Genomic DNA, 832 nt, shown 5'->3' with positions numbered 1-832 from the left:
GAGGCGTGTAAGAAAATCCATACTCTTCCTAGCTTTGCTCTTGCTGAGCTTTCCCAAGGAGACTGGAAGGAACAGAGGACTACGTAACTGCATGAAACACACAGGAAATATTTTATTAACTTCTGCATGGAGGAAAGGGTAGAGTAACAACATTTCAATAGAAATCCACAGCTCTCCTCAAAGAGCCCACCCTGGCATTGGTGGCCCCCCAGTCGTGGTAGCGCCTGTAGTCCCCTGGCCTCAGCAGGTACTGCCGCCCCCGGTAGTTGGGCAACTCATAGAGGACCCAGGAGCCCTCCAGCACATTGAAGGAGTGGATGTCACTGAAGTGGAAGCGGTTCTGCAGGGAGGAGCAGTCCTCAGTGAGCTCCACCATCTGGCCTCGGTAGTCCTCCCGCTCGTAGATCCTGATCCTGTGGGAGCTGGCCTGTGCGTTCAGCAAACAGCAGATGAGAAATCACAAAACTGGGCCTCAGGTAGCAAGCAGTCACACCCACCCCTGGGGAATGTGCCTTTCTTTATTTTTTCTAAATCAAAGGTGAGCAAATTGAAAGGAAGAGACTGCCAACACGGGGGCTGCTGTGTATAGTTGGGAAGGCTGTACACTGTGAAACACAAGAGGGCGCCGTTCACACTGGCTATGATTGAATGGTGCTTCCTGGAGTTTTCTGGGGCCACAACCTATATGAATCATATACACTGGCCTTGCTCAGTACCATTTTAAAGTAACTTTTATGTATTTTTTTCTCTTCCATAGATTTGTGGTAATCTGAAGGCTTTCCTTTGGTGACACACAAAATGATTAGATATTAAAATAAAAAGACAAATATAT

At 47.8% G+C, this 832-nt stretch overlaps 1 protein-coding gene across 1 annotated transcript; it reads right to left on the bottom strand.

The window, feature by feature from the left end:
- Positions 1-101: 101 nt before the first annotated feature.
- LOC103584743 (gamma-crystallin F-like) lies at positions 102-442 on the bottom strand (the record flags this gene model as incomplete). The annotated part of the gene is made up of 1 exon (XM_008565630.1): positions 102-442. A coding segment is annotated over one exon (288 nt), but the record flags the coding sequence as incomplete, so codon positions are not given.
- Positions 443-832: the final 390 nt, after the last annotated feature.

Source organism: Galeopterus variegatus, unplaced genomic scaffold (genome assembly GCF_000696425.1).
Source record: "Galeopterus variegatus unplaced genomic scaffold, G_variegatus-3.0.2 Scaffold97429, whole genome shotgun sequence".
Lineage (NCBI taxonomy): Eukaryota > Metazoa > Chordata > Mammalia > Dermoptera > Cynocephalidae > Galeopterus > Galeopterus variegatus.
Note: the sequence above shows the minus strand (reverse complement) of the source record. Positions and strands in the feature narration are given on the sequence as shown.